The sequence below is a fragment of the Molothrus aeneus genome, chromosome 1 (genome assembly GCF_037042795.1).
Source record: "Molothrus aeneus isolate 106 chromosome 1, BPBGC_Maene_1.0, whole genome shotgun sequence".
Taxonomy (NCBI): Eukaryota; Metazoa; Chordata; class Aves; order Passeriformes; family Icteridae; genus Molothrus; species Molothrus aeneus.
The window spans coordinates 39,474,329-39,490,759 of record NC_089646.1 but is presented as its reverse complement, the minus strand read 5'-3'; the positions used below and the strand labels follow the sequence as shown (position 1 = coordinate 39,490,759).

Genomic DNA, 16,431 nt, shown 5'->3' with positions numbered 1-16,431 from the left:
GGTGTGCGTGTGTGCGGGGGGCGCGGGTCTGCGCGGGAGCGCGCGCGCGCGCGAGCGAGGGGCGGGAAGGGAGGGAGTGAACGAGGGAGGGAGGGGACGAGGGAGGAGGGAGGGAGGGGGAGATTTTTTTATTATTAATCTGTTTTCCGGGCCTTTGTGGCTGCGGGGGGGGGGGGAGGGGGGGGACGGCCCGGGGGTGAGGAGGAGGGCGGGAGGCAGCAGCGCTACGGCGGCGATAGCGGTGGCTGTTGTTGCCGCCGCTGCCGCCGCGAGGCGAAGGGACCGGCCCGTCGTCCCTTTAAACTAGCGAGAGCCGCAGGCCCGGCCGGGCCCTCCCTCCCACCCTCTCGCTGCCTCCCCGCCGGCGGAAGGGGCGCTTTGTGCGGGCCCCTCGGCCGCCCTTCCTCGGTGCTGGGGCTCCGGTGAGGGCGGGCGAGGCGGGAAGGGCGGGCGCGGAGCGGCCCCAGGCGCGGTGTCGGTGCCGGCCCTCCCGGCCGCCTCCGAGCGCCCTCGCCTCGGCTGAGGAGAGACGGGCAGAAAATGGCAAAGTCTGGAGGAGGAGGAGGAGGAGGAGGAGGCGGCGGCGGCGGCGGCAGCGGGGGACTGACTTGGGTGGTAAGTTGTGGGGCTGCATCTTGTTGTTCGTGGGTTTTGCTACTCGTGTTTTGTTGTTATTACTATTATTTCTGTTTGCGTCCCTTGCGTGTGTGGAAAGAGCGCGGGTTGGCTTTGAAAGGAGGGAAGAAGCTGGGGGCTGGCGTGGAAAGCGAAGCGCTGTGGAGCCGCCGCTCTGTGGAGGGCTCCGGGATAGGAGGAGGAAGACTGGGCTTGGAATTGATGCTACAGGAGGGGAGATTTTATCCCTCTGGGGGCTTCTCGGGGTGCTGGGAGCCGTAGGGAAGAGGTCACTCTGAGCAAACAGGTGGGAAGCTCCCGGGGGTGGCGGGTGGGTCATCAGGGCTGTCTTGAAGTCGCTGTCCTCCAAAGCGAGATATGGTCTGTCTGTCTGTCTGTCGTCCCGCCAGAGTTGTGGGTATTGCCTCTTGTTCCTAGAGCAAAGCCTTTGCAGGCTAGCAGAGGGTCTTTGTGTTGATCCCATTTTCTTTTCCAACTGTGTGTGAAGACAATACCTGAAGTTCCCAAGTTTCAGAGACAGGAAGCAGGAGCTGTGTGCTTGCTGTTCCATCTTGGCATTCAACTTCATCATCCTCCAGAAGTTGTAACTCTGTAACAGACCCAAGAAGGGGGTGTTTTACTGCCTTTCCTGGGTTGGTCGGAAGTATTAAGATTAGAGAGGGTGCTGGTGAAGCTGTCTCTAGAACTGGTGAATCCTTTTGAGCCTCCTTATAGTCCTTTGAGAGTGCTGGCTCCCAGTGCTGAGGTGCTCCCCTGGTCAGTAGTAAGAGCGGATGCTCTCAGGTTTTGGTGAGACCTGAGAGGAAGGAGGAGCAAAGGTGACCTGAAGGGGTCTGGTTCAGCCAATCGGTAACTCCCCCGCCTTTCTCCTGCTCGGCATAGAGGGGTAACTTCTTTAATGTTTAAGCAGAAGACACTAGATCTTGGTGGACAGGTATCTTTGATCAGACACATGTGCTTTCCAGAGGTGGGAACTTTTAACGAGTCCTATTAAACAGAATAACAGCAAACTTATTCTTGTGTCCCTCTACATCTTGGAGCTGTTGAAAACGAAGTATTATTGGAGTGAACAAATGGTGTGTATTCTGATGGTGGACTATATCCATGGATCTAATTACTGCATTTTTTGTTGGTAATTTTCTTTGATTTTAAAAAGCTGGCATGGAAAGGTATATTAAAAAAAAATCTGTATGTTTCTGGTTGTGCCACTTGAAATCACACAGTTTAGCCATGGGAACATGTCTAAGTTGAGAAGCTATTCTCCTTTCTTTTCACAATACTTTGCAATATTTATCAACTGTGATCTTTGGATGGCTCTTCAGAATTAAGATTTTACCATCTAGGTTTGACCAAGTAATTGAAAGTTTTACAGCTCATACAGAAAACTGCAGAATGAAGTGTGAAAATTACTGAATAGGCATTTTTATTGAAACATGTTCTTAAATGTAATGGGGTTGAAATTATGGTGAGTCAACAGTTTCCTACAACTGGAAATGATCAAACTTTTCATTCTCTAAAAGCAGTAAAAGTTAAAAGTGTTTTTGTCAACTCAAGAGTAGTTGTAGGGAAATAATCGGATTTTAGTTGAAACTGTTCATTTATTTTTTCAGAAAACAGTGGGACATTCTTTCTTCTCTCATGTGCATTTTAAATTGTGAAGGTAGGATTTCTGAGCCTGCTCCTAAAACCAGACCTGTTCCATGTCAGCTGTAGAACACTGGCATGCAAAAGAACAATATTGTTGTAGCACTGAATTGAATGGGGCCGTGACCTGTGTGCCAGGCTGAAAAAACTCTTGGTTTAGGTGGTGGTTCATTTGCAGATTATCATATGCTGTCCTTGAGGAGGGTGAGAGGGACAGAGGTAGGGAGAGAGTAGTTTCAGCTGTCTGGCTTTAATCTGCTTGCCATGTATCTCCTGGATATGCAACCACTTGCCGTTCAGTTGTAGGTCGTTTTGAAACCACCTTGATTTTTTTTTAGAATTCTTACCAGTGTGTTGAAACCACCAGGATGCTTCTCTGTCTGAGTAATGTATTCTCTGTAGTTTGTGGTTTCTTCATAAGACCACGAGTTAAACAATTGAAGGGTAACAGAAGAAAGTCTGGCCCTAAAAATGAGGAATCATTTAAAACTTGGTGGGATGTTAATTTATGTTTCAAACTAGCAGATCCTGTATACATAACCTAGTTGGTCACATTTTAGTAAAGAGTTGCATGTGCAACTTCAGCTTTGGGTGTGATTCAAAGAGCATGCTTGTAGGTAGGAAAGAAATTACATGCAGTTGTGAAAAAGGAAAGATACTTCCTATAACAGAGAATTTACCCTAGAGTGAGTTTCATGATGAGACATCATACAAGCATCAGGTGATGCCTAATTTTACTTTTAAAAGAAAGAAGAATTAAATGTTCATGGAAACAAACAGCAAGTCATCTGTGTTTTCAGCTGTAACAGGACTTGAAGAAATATAACTAGTTAGGTACAATTACCAATGATGGGAACACATGAGAGTACAAAAACTGAACATGTGTATTGGGAAAATAATCTAGCATTATTTTACTGGAGACAAACCAAGATAACCTCTGATTTATAAAATGTACTTGCTTGGTTTTTTAATAGCTCATTTTTTCCTTGGTCTGGTTGATGATTTTCTGAAATTGACATGCAGCTCTGCTCTGCACTCTGATAGTTGGTAGAAGTTGGAGTTTTGACAGAGTGATATAAATTACTTTTGGTGGGTAATCTCCAAGTGTCATTCAGAAAAGTGCTAAGTTGTATTAAGAGTTAACTAACTCTTTATACCTTAACTCTTAAGAGTTAACAAAGCGTGGATTTGTAACTAGGAGAGTTTTCATTGGTGAAACATAATGGCGTTTTCTAATGATAGAAAAACTTACTGTGAACAAAAGAAATAATTCTTCAGCCTCTGTGTGTGTTTAGGAACCACAGAAAATTAATTGTAATGGCGCAGTAATAGTACTTAATTTGTTTTTATAAATATGCCTTTTATAGTGGAGGTGAAGTCATTGTAAGTAACACTTTGAAGTGCATTGGTTCTGATACAATGGTATTGCCCACAAAACTGAGTATTTCAAACAAGTAACATTTAATCACTTAATTCTGTCAGTGTTTTCAAGACTTTGTCCTCAACCCTAAGAGCTGTATGAGCCTGATAAATGGAAGCTGAGAGTGCTGATAAAAATTTAGGACTTTGGACACTACTTCCACTTTCCTGTCCTTGGTGAAAGGGACAGGTTTTGACTCTAGGAAATGCTAGCTTAAAGTGAATATATGCTGAATGTTCATGTGACTTCTCGTTTAAAAAATATCATTAGTATCTGCTCTTTAGATGGAGTGGAATGGAAATAATGTATATTATTAGTAGGTGGAAATATTGCATATTTTTGGGTTATACTTCTTTGAATAAATACGGTAGCTGCATATTGGTAAGTGAAAAGAAGCAGCCTTTCAAATAATCTAAATTCAAATATAAGCATCTTTCAGAAGATTCAGAGTTTACCTTAAAAATAAGGTAATTTTAACTTAATACTGTCATTTTTTTAAAATATGAAGAGTGAATGTAATTGATAAGATAGTAGGCTCAATATATTTTCTTTAGAAAGCACCAACAAATAAAGCCCACCCTAATCCTATTAAAGGGATCTTGTCTTTCTTTTATTTCATTTGAAATGAAATATGTTTAGCTTAATAAAGGGATGACTTTCAGTTTGATTTGGCATTGAATGCGTTCTGAGAGGGTTAAAACAAGTGCTCCTCTTGAATAATGTCCAATAACTTCTAGTGATGTGCCATTACTCACTGGTTATGGCTTCTGCACTGGGTGGTTTTTAACTTTATGGGTAGGTTTTTTGCATCTGAAATCTGACCTGGATCTCTGCTGCCCCAAGGATCTGCCCATCACTGCTACACTGAGCTTTGATCGTTCCTCTGATTTGGGAGCAGGGGTTTTTGGAGGAGCAATGCAGGAATTCCCTTCTGCCCATGTAGTGCTTGGAGGGAGAGTGCTGGGCTGGGACAGCATACCCATGAGCTGCATTGTGTTACTGCTCTGTCACGGGTCTGTTTCTATAAGCTATCAGGGTTCTGCCTGCCTCAGGTACAAACAGTCGGTAGGTATGGTCAGCAATATGAACAAATCTTAATGAACTCTTCTGTTTTTAGAAATAAGCATACTGTCCTAGAGGTGAACCAAGGGTAAATGGTCCTTTATCCTTTTTATTGCTGTTCATTACTATGCTATTCATTTCAAAGGAGGAGTAGGCGGCTGAAGTTCCTTCTCCTGAGTCCTTTAGACCTCTTTAGTTGCCTCTCCGGGCCCAGGTCAGAGCTCAGAATTAGCTTTCTGTTCTTTCCATTTCTTTATCTGGATCAGGCCTTCTGTTTCTCCCCTGGCTGCAGCTGGGCCGGGACGCAGTTGTCACATATGTAACACTTGTTACATGTGCTGTTAGCTTATCTTTCCTCTGCTACGCTGTGGTGGGGTGTGGGGAAAACTCTTGTGTTGTTGCCAAGCCTTGTTTCAGTGCTTTTCTCTTCCTTTATATGAGTGTCCGTCTTTTGCTATTATGGTGACCAGAGAACTGGGAGGTTTCCTGTCCTGTGTGTCCTTACCCTCCCCCTCCTTTTTTCACAGTTATACAATGAAAGGAAGGTCAGACCTGAAATACTTGCCCCAATTTATTGATATTTACTTTTACTAAACAGAATGTGTTTTGTAGGCTTTGAGCTATATAGCTATATCTAACAGTCGAGGAGAAGCAGCATTCCCTCCTGGTCCTGTAGTATTTCTGATTCTGCTGCCCTTAAGGAGGCAGTGCTGTAAAGAGATGTCATGACTTCCCTGGGTATTCAGCACCACAGGGAAATGTTTGTGGCTCACTTGGGTGAGTCAGACACTATAGTTCTGAAGAGGGATTCCTCAGGTGTTTTGGTTTGCCGGCCAAAAAAAAAAAGGTTGCTTCTTATTCTCTACCCTCCACACCAGCATTCATTAAATACTTTTGTTGTCCAGTCTTCTCCTCGTCAGAGTGCTGAATAATGCAGGATCAAAGTGGTAGAGGTGATATCAGGTGGAGGCTTGCTACTGGAGCAGGGTCGGGGCCACGTCTTTGCCTGCAGCTGAGCCCGTCCGACAGCTCAGAATGTGCCTCTGCACCCTGTGTATTCCGAGCTGGGAGGAAACCTTCTTCTGCCATAGGTGAAAGAGGGATGGGCGCATAGGAGTGGGGAGCTCAATTGTAACCAAGTCTAGAAAGGGATGTGTATCTCAGGGTTTGGGGAGGAATTGATTTTAGAAGGTTTGTGGGTGATTACTTTAGGTGTTCAGGGAGGAAAGGTATACATTTGAGCGCATGCCCTCTGTTAATATTTGACCTGTGAGACTTGTGTGTGTGTACATTTAATTTCTAAGATGCCTGTGGCTGTATTGTGCTAGTAAGTAAGGAATTATTTTATTTGGAGAGATTAAGTAACCTTTCCAAATAAAAGAGCGTACAAGTAGTCTAAGATAGACACCTTATGTCTGAAAAAATTACTGATTAAATTTAGTATTTTATTTGCATTGACTTTATTTTTCCAGAAGTAGGTTTTTACCTTGCATCTAAACTGTCTTGTGTGTCTATGTGCAAAGGCAGTCTGCAAATGCATGTTTATGTTTCAATTAATTAAAAGCAGCACATGTGATTCATAGCTGATGGATGGGAGTGATTCCATCCCTGGGAGTGAGTTTTATACATATATATATATATATATATGTATAAATTATATAATATAATTAGTTATTTATTATTTATTTATATAAATTATATATATTATATAATAGATTAAATATAGAAAACTTAAGAATGAAAACTGTTGCAGAAAACTTAATTCTCATTTGAAGCAGTAACTTTCTTGCAAGCCACCCACAGTGAAAATATTTTTCTGCATTAAATAGGTGGTTTGTGAATGTTTTCAAAAGCAGATTGAGAAAAAGAATACATAGTTCTATATGTGTATAACTGTGTGAAGAAGTTTCTTTTGAAAATTGCATGCTTGGAAACATAGTGGTGTCTTTTCAAGTACTTGTACTGGAGCACAAGTACTTTGGAAGAATGTTTTTTAAGGCTATTATTCCAGATTTAAAGTAAATTCTAAATGAAAGCGTATAAAATGTTATTACATAACTTTGAAAATAAGTACTAAAATTTCAACTATGGTTTAAGTTCTAGCGATAAAAACAAGGTGTCAAGATCAAACACCAAATATTTATTTGTGTTCCAAATACAGAAGAAAACTGTTTCTCGTAAGCGAAGTGATAAACCAGCTCTTAGTAATTTTTATTCAAAAGTGTTTCCTACCCGTATTCTTCAAGTATTTCTGTAAAGAGTACTCAAAAATTTTGTGTGAAAAGCAGGAAAATATTGGTCCCTTCCTTGACAAGTGAACATCAGATCTGCTATTTTTAAAATTTCACTGTGATTGCAAATGCTTTTACTCTTATGAACTAAGTCTTTTTACGTTGTGTTTTGAAGTGAGTTGTTAACTTATTCTATGATATCAGCTCATCTAGTTTCATTTAATAAAGCTATTTTAATATCCTGTCTGTGTCTCAATGCAATTCCAATTTGCATAGAAATACAGTTTGCCACTGAAAGTAAGCTATTGCTTCTATTTTTTTTTATTTTGTGAAAATGATAAATCTGTGTATTTGTTACACTATGCACATCTAGCAATTTTAGTGGGTTTTTTTCAGCAAGTAATCAAAAAAGGTATTAGCCAAGTTAGTGTAAAATCTACTTGAGCTAGAACATGTTTGAAATGTTCAAACCTAAACATCAAATCTGTATTTTCCTTTGGACATAATTTGAAAAGCTACCTTAAAGGGAAAAAAACCCCGAAATACGTAAAAAAGGATTAAAATGCTTAATCTACCTTTTTTTTCCTGATTTGTGAAGTAGAATTGCAGTTGAGATATAAAGAGTCCTCCTCTCATGGATACGACATCTTGATTTTTTTTTCTCTTTTTTACTGAATGAGTGGGCCTAGTTAGTCTTGGGTTTCTTGTTCCTTCTTCAGACATTGGAAACTTATGAGAAGAGCAAACATATTAAAAACTGGGCAAATGTCTACCTTAGTGAGGTGCCAAGAACTCACACCTTCTTTCTCAATCTCTGAAGGAATCTTTAAGGAGAGAGCAAGAAATAATATTTTCTTGTCATGACAAAATACAGGAGCCATAAGATAACAGTGAGAACTTATTTTCCTATAGATCAAAAGAAGCTGAGATAAAGCAGAGGAAAAAAAATAATAAAAAAAGCTCTTGCAACCAGATAACTTGATATGTAATATTTCCATAAGAGCAGTTAGAATTCTGGGTCATCCCCTAAGCAGGACATCTTTACTTATGAGAAATGGACTGTGTGAGCTTCAGTGGAGATATTTCCAGCTGTGTAATCCATGGTAGCTCCGGGCTATTTGGAGTTTTTAAGGACGATAGTGTAGTAGTGTGTGAGCATTTCAGTCCTGTGTTTTATTCCCCAGTTGTGTGCCATAATATGAAGGTACAAGAATGGCAAGGTGTCTGGGGAAAAATAACTTTGTCTCAGTCCAGCTGATATAGAGAGTTCTGCTGCCTGAAGTCATCCAGGCTGTTACTCCATGTGTCAGCACCGAGCTTTTTGTTGGCTGAGGTAGTGGTTTTTGTCATACTCTGTTTAGTGATCCTAACTTATCCACAACTGTTGTGTTTAAGCATCGCCATGAAAACTTTGAGGTGTCTTGTCACAATCTTGGAATAAAAGGGAGGCAAGCAGCTCGGAGGAGAGAAGTTGCAAGAAGTGAGGCAATTACTCTTTTTTGGTATTAAGTAGATACAGAAGAGGGTTTTTTTCAAACTCTCAAATAGGAGACTGTACAAGCATGTGAGAAATTGGCTGGGGGAAGAGGAAGAAGTTCCTTACTGGTTTGATGGTGGAGACAGAGGCAGATGGTCCAGATGCTTGGGAAAAAACAAACCTAAAGTTGTATCGTGTTAACCTGCTCTTCCTGATATTAGTTAAATCTTTCAGAATAGGCCAGGTTGACTTTCTTCTTTGCCAGCTGAGTGATAAACATGCATGTCAGGTAACAGAAAGGTGATGAAAATGCAAAACAACTTAAAAATTAATCTCAAAATATATTTGAAGTTATTTTATGAGTCTTTTATATGATACCTTTTATGGAGAGGTTGATTCTTCTGCCTGCCAAGACACAATTCTTAAATAGCAAATTAAAGGGTAGAGTTTTGATGATCTTCAAGATTGTCAGCACTTTTAATGAACAATCCTGAAAGACTTTTCCTAATGACTTCTGTAGGAATGTTGTGGGAGGATGAGTGGCTGAGGAAGAGAGGGGAGTTTTGGAACAGCATTAAGGGTTTATTGACTCATTGATGCATCTGTTTTCCTCCTTCTAAATTGCTGTCAATGTCTGGAAAACCAACCCTCTGTTCCTTTCTCATGGAATTTACTACAGGAATGAGACTAGAATTTGTAGTATATTTATGAGGCTTATAAAACGTTTCAAGGCTTGTAAAGTCTCCAGAGGAGGAGTAGATGTTGCATAGTAGGAGCTGAGCAATTAAACTCAAGTTTTTTTTAAGGAACACTGGATTCATATTTATTTTAATGTAGCAGAAAAAAAATAGATTTTTTTAAACTAGAGAATACCAGAAAATGTGGCTGTCTTACTATAGGTGCTTCTAATTATAAAAAAGTAGTTTTTAGTGTGGACCAAATGTAATATGGGGTATGAATAGGTAGAGTTTGTTCAATGTTTGGGACAGATTTTTTAAAGGAAAGAAGCTCATTAATTTTCATTTATGTGGTGCCTTGTTTTAAGGTAAATATGTTGCTGTTGGTTTTCTGTGGAAGGTTCCAGGGAGGAGACTTCTAATAGTTTCTACTGATCATATTGCATTCCATTTTAGGGCACCATGTGTATTAAAATATGAAAAACCCATGTATCACAGTCAAGGTGTTTTAGTATTTCAATGCAAGGTAGGCAAATAACATAAAGGTGTGTTATTATAAACAAATTCTAGTATACTGATAGCTGTTACATTTGTGAGAGTCTAAGAATTTGCTTCTCTTGTTCAGCAGAGGATTGCTTCCTACTGAAGAGTGCAGTTGGATCAGTAACCTCTGAATGCTATTTGGGCTCTCCTCTATTACTCATGTAGTGTGAGTGGTAGTCCAGAGCCTAACCAGAAAAGTCTGGGTTTGGGGTGCTCTGCAGAATGAAATCCTCATGTATGCCAGTTAGTCAAAAACTACCCTGTTGGATTTGTTCTCTCCAGGTTCTGTCTTGGAGCATGAACATCTTGAATGTTGCCTTAGTCCTGCCCAAAGTTTTTTCTAAAGTTTGTTTGTTAATAATGAAGATAAGTCAGCAGGGAAAAAAATACCTTGCAGTATGGTATGGGTCAAGCTGGCCATAGGACCCAGAGCATCTGAAAGAAAATATCACAGTGCCAATGTGATACTTGACATACAGCCTGTATGGGTTTCAAAGATTTTGTTATTCAGAAACAAAAGACTATCAGGTTGTGGCAAGTAATCCTTGCAATTGGGAAATGGAAATGTGCTGGGAGTCTGGAATACTTTCACAGTGCTCAAACTAGTCATGCAGTAAAGCCTTAGGAAAAGGTCAAGGATGTTATAAAGAGTTATAAAGAGGTGTAGCTCGATACTGATAACCTGAAGTTCAGATGTCAGAACATGAAACTTTTTGATTTCGTGGCTAGTGGAGGGCTTGCGTGTGAGCTGGCTGGTGAAACAGTGGACCAAACAGATTTGGGGATTCTGTCATCAAACAGCTTCAGCCAGTGGTTCCAAAGACCACTGTTACCAGAATCTGTAAGAAAACAGCCATAAGGTGTCGTAAAGTATGACACTAACAAATTCCTTTTTGTGTTAGAGTGTTTTCTCCCTTGTTTGTCTCTGAATTCTAGCTGGAAATAAGAGATTCTTAAATGATTAATTTGTTACCAGCTCATCCATTATGTACTTTTTGATACCGTGTGAGCAGTAAAATGTTTAGTATTGGAATAGAACTTGTCAGTGGATAGACAACTAAAACATTTCAGACCAACAGAAAAATCTAGCAATAAAATTCAATTTAATTGGCATCATGCAAGGGCACATGTTAGACGCCTGCTTTTAAAGTACATAGTAAAGATCACGATCTGAATGTATTGCAGGTTGTGTAGGAGCCTGTGCCAAATAAAGCATGACTGTTGCTGTACTAACTTAATATGACTGAAAATTAATTCACATTTAAAACAATATACATCATTTTCTGGTCAGAAGTAATTACAGTGAGCATACATATTTGCACAAAGGTGTTATTCTTAAAAAAGTATGGAGAAAGAAAATCCCTAAATTTTTATTTAAGTCTTGTGTGCCTCTATGTTGTGTATCAATAATCCTGAAATAAAAATGATGCTACTTTTATGGTGTTTAGGTATTTAGTAGGAAGATGAAACTCTGTCATTCCAAGAGTGTCATTCCATCATGCAGCTAAGCAATCTAGCAATACCTGTTGAAAAGTGTGGGATTTTTTTTTAACCATATCCTCCTAGCTGTATGTTTCTGCTTTTTTCCTTGCACCACTAACTTGTCTGATTCTCTAGCAAGCTTGTTCAGAAGAGTGAGCTAGTGGACAACTGGTTGCTTCTGGTTGATGAAGAATGGGGAAAAGCTGTCTTTGCTCTCTGAACCAGATTGTTGGGAAGTGGATTTGATTTCACTGTAGGGAACAGAGGAGGAAAGAAAGAAGGAATTTTGCCTTTTGGGCAGCAATTAATAGTTTTGGTTCTCTCTAAGAGGGAAATCTGATCATTCTGAAGCTATTCCATAACTGGATCATCATCACTAAATTCCATGTAATATGATGTTTTCAGAGTTCAGAGTGAAGTGTAAGAATCAGGAGATTAAAAAAAATAAAATTAGGAATTTAAAATGAACAGATGGATTAGTCTTACTGGTGAGACTAGTTCTGGGTGAATTTTCTGGAAATTATCAGCTTTGGGAAGGATGTGATAGAGAGATTTAGTTCATGTCACTAATGGTATGCGGCAGTCTATGGAAGTTTGCTGTGGTAAAAGGGAACTGTTACTTTTGTGTGTTTTCATCTTGGCAGGAGAGCCCAACCATTTGTTAAACACAGCAGGAGAGTGGTTTATTTTGAAACTCCCTCCAGTTTTGTTTGCATGGTGGGAGGTATTCTCAGACAGAGTTTTCTTTGGGAAGATTGCAAAATGTTTAGGTAAAATTGTATTCCTTGTCAATTTTTCTGGGGCTAGAAGAGGCCATTATGATCCAGTATGACACACTACAGTCAAGAAGAGCATGTTATCTATAAAATTCCCTAGTAACTATCATAAGGCACCTATACACTTTTTTTTTTTTGTAGATACAGCATATCTCCCTCAGAAGAGGTAGTTTTGTTTTGAACTGTAATCTGTGGATTTCATTACTTAATTAACCTCCCAAGGTTTTACAGCTTAATTACACTCAAAATTTACTGTCTTGTCCCACTAAATGTGCTTATCCTACACTTTATTTAAGGAAATGTAGGGCACATGGCATGTACTTTTCTAAATTGTTATGTCCCAGGGCTGCATTTGCCAATTGAGGAGCATGTATCAGGAGTATTCATTATATGGGGAATTTTTATGAGTTTAAGGCAGAAAAGACAAAGCCAAAGGGAAGGAAACTTCTCGTTCACCTACATATTCTCTTCTAGGCTCATTTATGCTTGTCTGCCAATGTAGGGAATGGGCCCTTTTCTTGCCACCTAACAGGGATAAGAAGGAATGGGCAGACTAAAGAAAAATGGTTTGTTGTTGTATGGAGATATTTTGCAGTGGAGGAGGCTATAACAGTGACCAGTACAAAATTAAGTTTGTGTAAGTGGGGAGAGACATTAATGTTAACATTTTTCAGGTTTTTCAACTTTTTATGTTGTGGAATTAATCTACTTATGTAAGAGCAAAACCTTCACTTAAAGTAAGAAGTCAAAGCAAGGATGTATATTCCAGCTATGGCAAGATTGAAACTGATGATGAAACCTGCCTTCTTTGTTGTAGCTTTATATGTTATTGTGTCTTTACATAGGAATAGCTTTTCTCTGGTGCTGCCAAACTCTCTATATCATGTGTGTATTAAGATTCAGCTGTATTAATTACAGCTGTTTGCAGCATAAGTAACCAAACTCAGCACGGTGGCTCGAAACGCAAAGAAAGATAACGTGACCTGGTTTTCATTACAAAAAGGCAATAAAAATCTAACTTAATATGGATGTCATACATGCCTTATTATACACGGAAATGTCAATGGGTGAGAACACAACATGAAAAAAAAAAAGGCAGAATGTGAAGAAGATGCCAAAGCAGGATATGTGAGTTCATGGGTTGAAGGTAGACAGTAAAAGCCTTGTTGCCAAACTGTCTATCAGCAGCTACTTGGGTTCTGGCTATGGAGATCACCAAAGGAAAGAATGCAGCTTTCACACAGTACTAGATAAATTCATGGCCAAAACACCTTCAAAAGGGAAGCTCTGCAGACATTTCAGTCATCCTGGGGAAAGCAGTTGCCACAATAAGACCTGGTTGTGATAGCATGCATGATAGTGGTGATGTGGTAACCTGTGCAGCAATTGCTGTCACCTGAGAATTGGGGTTTTTCTATCCAGTTGTCACTATGCTGTGTTTTAGAGCAATGTAGGAAGCTGGCACCATCAGAGGTCACTGTATAAAGTTTGACTGCATGTCTTTGAAAGAGGATGAATAGTGTAATAGATTGTAGCTTTCCAAACTACTTAAGCATGGTTGTCTTGCTGACTAACCCATATGTGTGTGTTTATCATCAGTCTGGAGGGTTAGAAACTCCACAAGGTTAGTAAGAATTTGTAAAGTCTTGAATGTCACAAGAGCATTGGGAAAGTCATACACTGTGTCTAAAAAATAATAAAAATAATAATAAAAAAAATAGGCAACATTTGAAATTGCAAAGCAGACCTTGTACATTGGGTCACCTGCAAACAAACAAGCAAAAAGCAGTCTTACTGTGAAGCAGAAGACTTAAGGCCTTTGTGACACTTGGTTAATTCTCTTTAGGGGTTTTCTCATGAAACAACAGCTGATGCTGTTTTGAGAAGTGTTATTGGAGCTTTGACAATATGAAGATCTTTCATACAGGACAGAATACAAAAGGCATTCTTGAGACAGTTCCAAAATATACAGCAGAGATTGTCAGTTAAACAGCACTGTGGTTAAGTGCTTGCCCAGTTTGAAACAAAAAAAGAAAGATGGGGGAGGACTTTCCTGTTGGATTTATTTGTATTTTAAGTAGTAGAAATTCAGAAGTTGAAAACACTTAAATTTCATTTTGCTTTTTTATCAAGGAACACAAAATGTGAAGACTGTGGAGGATTTTTGTGTCCATAGATCTCTGTCCTGTTTGATGATGATGATTTTCTCTTCTTTGGAATGAGTTCTAAGTATCACTTGAACTCTAAAAATGTCCATTTGAGATGGAGATAAAGATATTCAGAATTGGTTTTCTGGGTACAGCACAGCCCAAAATGCTTGGCCTGGGAAATTGCAGTTCTGTGCACTTCTCATCCTTGCATACCTGCATAATTACATTCATCTGTAGAGTTGAATACTTTTGGGCTTTTGCTTTTATGCTTGTGTTTCAATAGCATGTTAAAATAAGTTCTGAATGTTTATAAGACGAGGATTTTTTCATGCAGAATATGTATGATTCTTGAAATACTGTATGAATAAAATCATACATCGTGAATAAAATCTGTCCTTCTCTATGACAATGAAATGAACATTTAATTTGGCATGTTTTGTGATGTTTTAATAAAAACTATAGCATTAAAGTTTATTGAAGTTCTTTAAGACTACTTTTTTCCTTTTTTTTAAATCATTGAGCAGAAAGGAGAAATGTTATGCTGATCCTTTGTGTATTTTTCTCCCTCCTTGAATCGTACATTGTCGTATTCCAGTGAGTGTGTTATAAACAATAATGGACATAGGTGTCCCAGGGAGTACAGTAGCAGAGGATCCTTACTAGTGCTGTCCTACAACAAACCTCAAGTGTCCCCAAGAAGGGACACTTCTGCAGGGCTAGCTCTTTTTGGGCAGTAGAGTTTCTTTAGCTGTCAACGTGACGGCACGCTGTCCCTTGTCTATCAATGTGACAACATTTTGAAAGTATCATCTCAACAGAAGATAGAGTTTTGATACTCTACATTTATTGCTGATAAATTGGAAAGTATAAACTCCTCTAAGCTGTCAGTAAGACTTTCACTGGAAAGCAGAAATGCATTTCCTAGCATTGTATTAGAGGAAATAGCTTGTAGAAGTCCCTTCCCACTATTCTATTCTGTAATAATTATTCCCAATCTAGAGCTACTCGGTCACAATCAAATGGACTTTTGCTAATCTTCTGACTCTTACTCTACTTGTCCCATAGCATTTTTGCTATTGGAGGTAGGAAAATTGTAACCTAAATTTTTAGGCTAAAGTTTAAGTTCTCACTTTGTGTTAATGTCTTTGCTGAGTTATGATGCATGGTTAGATCCCAGTCCTCACACACTGGATGAGTAGAAGCATTTTGGAGAGCTGTCTCAGAACAGTCCTGAGAATATAATACTGATATACATGTCAGCTGAAGAGCTATCATGTGGTAACTGCCTATCACTTCCCTGACTTTAAAAACTTCTTACGACCTAAGAATTGAGAGCAAATGGAGCAGTTCTGTTTGAACAAGATTTTAATGGTCTTTGCACCTGGAATTCTTTTGCATTCTATATCAATTGCATCTCCTCTCTTACATTTTTTCCAACATGTATTTAATTTGAGAAATATTATATTATTTTCCTGCTAGTCACCGGTCCCTTCAGAACAAGTGAACATAGTAAAACCGTGTTAACAGACCTGTGGGACCAGTAAGTGAGCTAAGGGTAATTCCCATGAGATATGATATCAAAGATGGTAATAAAATAAAAAAAAATATTTATACATGTACAGTGAAACTCATTGGAAGCCTGGACATCATTCACAGAACTACTTCAATGAAAAAAAAATATGTTGCAACTATTGGTAATGCTTCTTTAGTAACAATTCTTGTTCCTCCTTTTCCATGTATCAGTTTGATGCATCTATTTGCAAAGTTCTGCTCCTTTTCTGCTTGCTTAGTTGATCTACAGCTAATATTTTTAGAGTGCTGGTGGCAGGGTTATCACAGTTTACAACCAAATAACTGTGACGGCTAAATTAACTTGGATACCAAAGCCCTCTAATCACCCATGTGATTTTGCAACTTCCCTGTTTGCCAGAAAATGAGATAGACTTCAGAAGAATAGTCATGACAGCTAGTGTTTTGGTTCCAACTCTGCTGTGTGTAGTGCTGGTGCCAGGTTGTGAGGTTCCCTGAGTTTTTTCCCCTTTTCCTCTGGATGCTGTCAGATGCAGGAGTAGGTAATAGAGAATTTTACTCTCATTTGGCATGTTCAGGCTTACTTGTGGCCAAATAATTGGTCGTTGTCAGCACTGTTGCACACAATCTGCCTCTCTTGAAGTTCTGGAAGTGTGCTTCCTAGAATTTCCATAAATAAACTAGAAAAATGTAATCTCTAAATCTGGAGGAGAAAGGTAATTTCCCATGTTATGAATAGAAATAAATGCTTTATTCTTGTGCCGGCTGGGCTGGGAGGGGAGAGGTGGAGAGGCATCAAAGCC

General features: G+C 39.3%; 1 protein-coding gene across 4 annotated transcripts in view; it reads left to right on the top strand.

Annotated features, from left to right (window-relative positions):
* The first annotated feature begins 473 nt into the window (after nucleotides 1-473).
* Nucleotides 474-16,431, top strand: part of TOP2B (DNA topoisomerase II beta) — a 61,359-nt gene continuing 45,401 nt past the window's right edge. The window contains exon 1 of one of the 4 annotated variants that reach the window (XM_066555386.1): nucleotides 474-615. In XM_066555386.1, the coding sequence (XP_066411483.1) occupies nucleotides 541-615 (75 nt within the window). In that variant the 5' untranslated portion in view covers nucleotides 474-540. The remainder of the gene's footprint in view (nucleotides 616-16,431) is intronic. The other 3 variants (XM_066555393.1, XM_066555366.1, XM_066555376.1) reach the window with 3 other exon arrangements.